Source organism: Tachysurus fulvidraco, chromosome 1, assembly GCF_022655615.1.
Source record: "Tachysurus fulvidraco isolate hzauxx_2018 chromosome 1, HZAU_PFXX_2.0, whole genome shotgun sequence".
Taxonomy (NCBI): domain Eukaryota; kingdom Metazoa; phylum Chordata; class Actinopteri; order Siluriformes; family Bagridae; genus Tachysurus; species Tachysurus fulvidraco.
In genome coordinates, this window is record NC_062518.1 from 49848048 (window position 1) to 49853047 (window position 5000).

General features: G+C 35.6%; 2 protein-coding genes across 5 annotated transcripts in view; both read left to right on the forward strand.

Annotated features, from left to right (window-relative positions):
* Positions 1–999, forward strand: part of LOC125138319 (protein zyg-11 homolog) — a 12656-nt gene extending 11657 nt beyond the window's left edge. The window contains exon 15 of the mRNA XM_047814968.1: positions 680–999. Coding sequence (XP_047670924.1) covers positions 680–834 — 155 coding nt within the window. The 3' untranslated portion in view covers positions 835–999. The remainder of the gene's footprint in view (positions 1–679) is intronic.
* A 509-nt stretch (positions 1000–1508) lies between these two features.
* The window catches only part of LOC113636552 (coiled-coil domain-containing protein 13), a 13389-nt gene continuing 9897 nt past the window's right edge, over positions 1509–5000 (forward strand). For 3 of the 4 annotated variants that reach the window (XR_007140561.1, XM_027136697.2, XM_027136698.2), the window contains exon 1: positions 1509–1801. The gene's annotated coding sequence lies outside the window, so the exon portion shown is untranslated. The remainder of the gene's footprint in view (positions 1802–5000) is intronic. The other variant, XM_027136699.2, reaches the window with a different exon arrangement.

Consider the following 5000-nt stretch of genomic DNA (forward strand, 5'->3'; position numbering starts at 1 on the left):
AGCAGAGTGTGATACTTTACACTTTAATCTTTATTATTATTTAATCAAGACAGTGAATCAATCAACACGAATCGAATCGTAATTGACTGAATCGTGAATCAATCTGTGTGAATTGAACATGAATAAAATATTGATTCGTATGAATGAATCGTGAATCATGAGTCATGAATTGATCTTATTACACATTCTACAGGAACATTACTTCTCCATGTTTGTTTGTTGTTTTTTCCATCCAGAAAACTAATGCTTTTTTCATACACAAGGATGTTCAGAAACCACTTTCCTTCAAAGATTTTGGAATCATTTTTGAAGTAATTGTGTGTTTTTTTTTAAGGGTTGATTAATACCATCACCTTGTGTTTTTGTAGTAAGCATCAGTTTGACTGAATTATCATAACGTGAAACTTTCAAACCATAACAAGGTCCTAATAAAGTCAGGTGATGACAATGTGTGAATTTGACACTAAAATCTCACCTGTGATTAATATAAACAGTAAGTAAATGAATGTGGGTGTGTCCTAAATTAGCATATTCATATATGCAAAGATTATTGTGTTTTTAATAAGGCTAAAGATGTCCCTGTGTGTATGTGTGTGTGTGTGTGTGTGTGTGTGTGTGTGTGTGTGTGTGTGTGTGTGTGTGTGTGTGTGTGTGTGTGTGTGTGTGTGTGTGTGTGTAGTGTCTCACTACAGGAGGATGCTGGAGGAGGAGGGCGGCTTGGACGTACTCCGCACACTGACCTCTGACCCCAATACACACAGCGATGTACACTCATTTGCCACAGACACACTCCACCTGGTGGAGGGACAAAGTTTGACACACACCTCAACTTGAATTTGTATGCAGAAGAATTTGGTGCAGAAGATCTAATAATGACATCGTATAAGTTATTGACTGAAACACACATTAAACTCATATCTGCTTTAGTTCTGTAAGAGACAGTTAAAAAAGACAGATTTGAACTTTTATTTATTATTAAAAATATACAATTATTCATAATATTAAGTGGAATTGTATTTTGTTATTCAAAAAAAATGGGGAAGAATTATCGATAATTTAAAAACATTAGCACTGATACGGAATCACGGATGAGATGGTAGACTCTGATTGGTCCTATAAAAACAACATATTCCTCTGATTGGTCCTGTATAAACAACACATTTCTCTGATTGGTCCTGTATAAACAACATACTCCTCTGATTGGTCCTATAAAAACAACACATTTCTCTGATTGGTCCTATAAAAACAACATATTCCTCTGATTGGTCCTGTATAAACAACATATTCCTCTGATTGGTCCTATAAAAACAACATACTCCTCTGATTGGTCCTGTATAAACAACATATTCCTCTGATTGGTCCTGTATAAACAACATACTCCTCTGATTGGTCCTGTATAAACAACACATTTCTCTGATTGGTCCTGTATAAACAACATACTCCTCTGATTGGTCCTGTATAAACAGCATATTCCTCTGATCTTTACATTTATATTTTGTAAAGTCTAACACATAAACACTTACATGTTTAAATTGTATGTGTTTAAAATCGAAATGAATCTGAATTCGATTAAAATAATTGATATGTTTGCTACGTTCTCACTTTAATCATCTACTTCCGGGAATATCGGGTCTCCATGGAAACGCGTTGCCAGGGTAACGCACGCGCTTCGAAGCCGAGGTCAGGTTTGTCCGACTATCGGAAATAATTTACCTCCAAATTCTTCTGTTGTTTTAGAGAAAACTTTTCTTCTGACTCGCTGTTGACACTAAAGTAGGTGTCACTCACACTGACCTGAACAGTAAGTGTTATTATCACCATATAACACCTGTATTTGTACAGTGTAGAGCATATAACACCTGTATTTGTACAGTGTAGAGCATATAACACCTGTATTTGTACAGTGTAGAGCATATAACACCTGTATTTGTACACAGTGTAGAGCATATAACACCTGTATTTGTACAGTGTAGAGCATATAACACCTGTATTTGTACACAGTGTAGAGCATATAACACCTGTATTTGTACAGTGTAGAGCATATAACACCTGTATTTGTACAGTGTAGAGCATATAACACCTGTATTTGTACAGTGTAGAGCATATAACACCTGTATTTGTACACAGTGTAGAGCATATAACACCTGTATTTGTACAGTGTAGAGCATATAACACCTGTATTTGTACAGTGTAGAGCATATAACACCTGTATTTGTACACAGTGTAGAGCATATAACACCTGTATTTGTACACAGTGTAGAGCATATAACACCTGTATTTGTACACTATGTACAGCATATAACACCTGTATTTGTACACAGTGTAGAGCATATAACACCTGTATTTGTACAGTGTAGAGCATATAACACCTGTATTTGTACAGTGTAGAGCATATAACACCTGTATTTGTACAGTGTAGAGCATATAACACCTGTATTTGTACACAGTGTAGAGCATATAACACCTGTATTTGTACAGTGTAGAGCATATAACACCTGTATTTGTACAGTGTAGAGCATATAACACCTGTATTTGTACACAGTGTAGAGCATATAACACCTGTATTTGTACAGTGTAGAGCATATAACACCTGTATTTGTACTGTGTAGAGCATATAACACCTGTATTTGTACAGTGTAGAGCATATAACACCTGTATTTGTACAGTGTGTAGAGCATATAACACCTGTATTTGTACACAGTGTAGAGCATATAACACCTGTATTTGTACACAGTGTAGAGCATATAACACCTGTATTTGTACACAGTGTAGAGCATATAACACCTGTATTTGTACAGTGTAGAGCATATAACACCTGTATTTGTACACAGTGTAGAGCATATAACACCTGTATTTGTACAGTGTAGAGCATATAACACCTGTATTTGTACACAGTGTAGAGCATATAACACCTGTATTTGTACAGTGTAGAGCATATAACACCTGTATTTGTACACAGTGTAGAGCATATAACACCTGTATTTGTACACAGTGTAGAGCATATAACACCTGTATTTGTACACAGTGTAGAGCATATAACACCTGTATTTGTACAGTGTAGAGCATATAACACCTGTATTTGTACACAGTGTAGAGCATATAACACCTGTATTTGTACACTATGTACAGCATATAACACCTGTATTTGTACACAGTGTAGAGCATATAACACCTGTATTTGTACACAGTGTAGAGCATATAACACCTGTATTTGTACAGTGTAGAGCATATAACACCTGTATTTGTACTGTGTAGAGCATATAACACCTGTATTTGTACACAGTGTAGAGCATATAACACCTGTATTTGTACACAGTGTAGAGCATATAACACCTGTATTTGTACACAGTGTAGAGCATATAACACCTGTATTTGTACAGTGTAGAGCATATAACACCTGTATTTGTACAGTGTAGAGCATATAACACCTGTATTTGTACAGTGTAGAGCATATAACACCTGTATTTGTACACTGTGTAGAGCATATAACACCTGTATTTGTACAGTGTAGAGCATATAACACCTGTATTTGTACAGTGTAGAGCATATAACACCTGTATTTGTACAGTGTAGAGCATATAACACCTGTATTTGTACAGTGTAGAGCATATAACACCTGTATTTGTACACAGTGTAGAGCATATAACACCTGTATTTGTACAGTGTAGAGCATATAACACCTGTATTTGTACACAGTGTAGAGCATATAACACCTGTATTTGTACACAGTGTAGAGCATATAACACCTGTATTTGTACAGTGTAGAGCATATAACACCTGTATTTGTACACAGTGTAGAGCATATAACACCTGTATTTGTACACTATGTACAGCATATAACACCTGTATTTGTACACAGTGTAGAGCATATAACACCTGTATTTGTACACAGTGTAGAGCATATAACACCTGTATTTGTACAGTGTAGAGCATATAACACCTGTATTTGTACACAGTGTAGAGCATATAACACCTGTATTTGTACACAGTGTAGAGCATATAACACCTGTATTTGTACACAGTGTAGAGCATATAACACCTGTATTTGTACAGTGTAGAGCATATAACACCTGTATTTGTACAGTGTGTAGAGCATATAACACCTGTATTTGTACACAGTGTAGAGCATATAACACCTGTATTTGTACTGTGTAGAGCATATAACACCTGTATTTGTACACAGTGTAGAGCATATAACACCTGTATTTGTACACAGTGTAGAGCATATAACACCTGTATTTGTACACTATGTACAGCATATAACACCTGTATTTGTACAGTGTAGAGCATATAACACCTGTATTTGTACAGTGTAGAGCATATAACACCTGTATTTGTACACTATGTACAGCATATAACACCTGTATTTGTACACTATGTACAGCATATAACACCTGTATTTGTACAGTGTAGAGCATATAACACCTGTATTTGTACACTGTGTAGAGCATATAACACCTGTATTTGTACAGTGTAGAGCATATAACACCTGTATTTGTACAGTGTAGAGCATATAACACCTGTATTTGTACAGTGTAGAGCATATAACACCTGTATTTGTACACAGTGTAGAGCATATAACACCTGTATTTGTACACAGTGTAGAGCATATAACACCTGTATTTGTACACAGTGTAGAGCATATAACACCTGTATTTGTACAGTGTAGAGCATATAACACCTGTATTTGTACAGTGTAGAGCATATAACACCTGTATTTGTACTGTGTAGAGCATATAACACCTGTATTTGTACACAGTGTAGAGCATATAACACCTGTATTTGTACACAGTGTAGAGCATATAACACCTGTATTTGTACACTATGTACAGCATATAACACCTGTATTTGTACAGTGTAGAGCATATAACACCTGTATTTGTACAGTGTAGAGCATATAACACCTGTATTTGTACACTATGTACAGCATATAACACCTGTATTTGTACACTATGTACAGCATATAACACCTGTATTTGTACAGTGTAGAGCATATAACA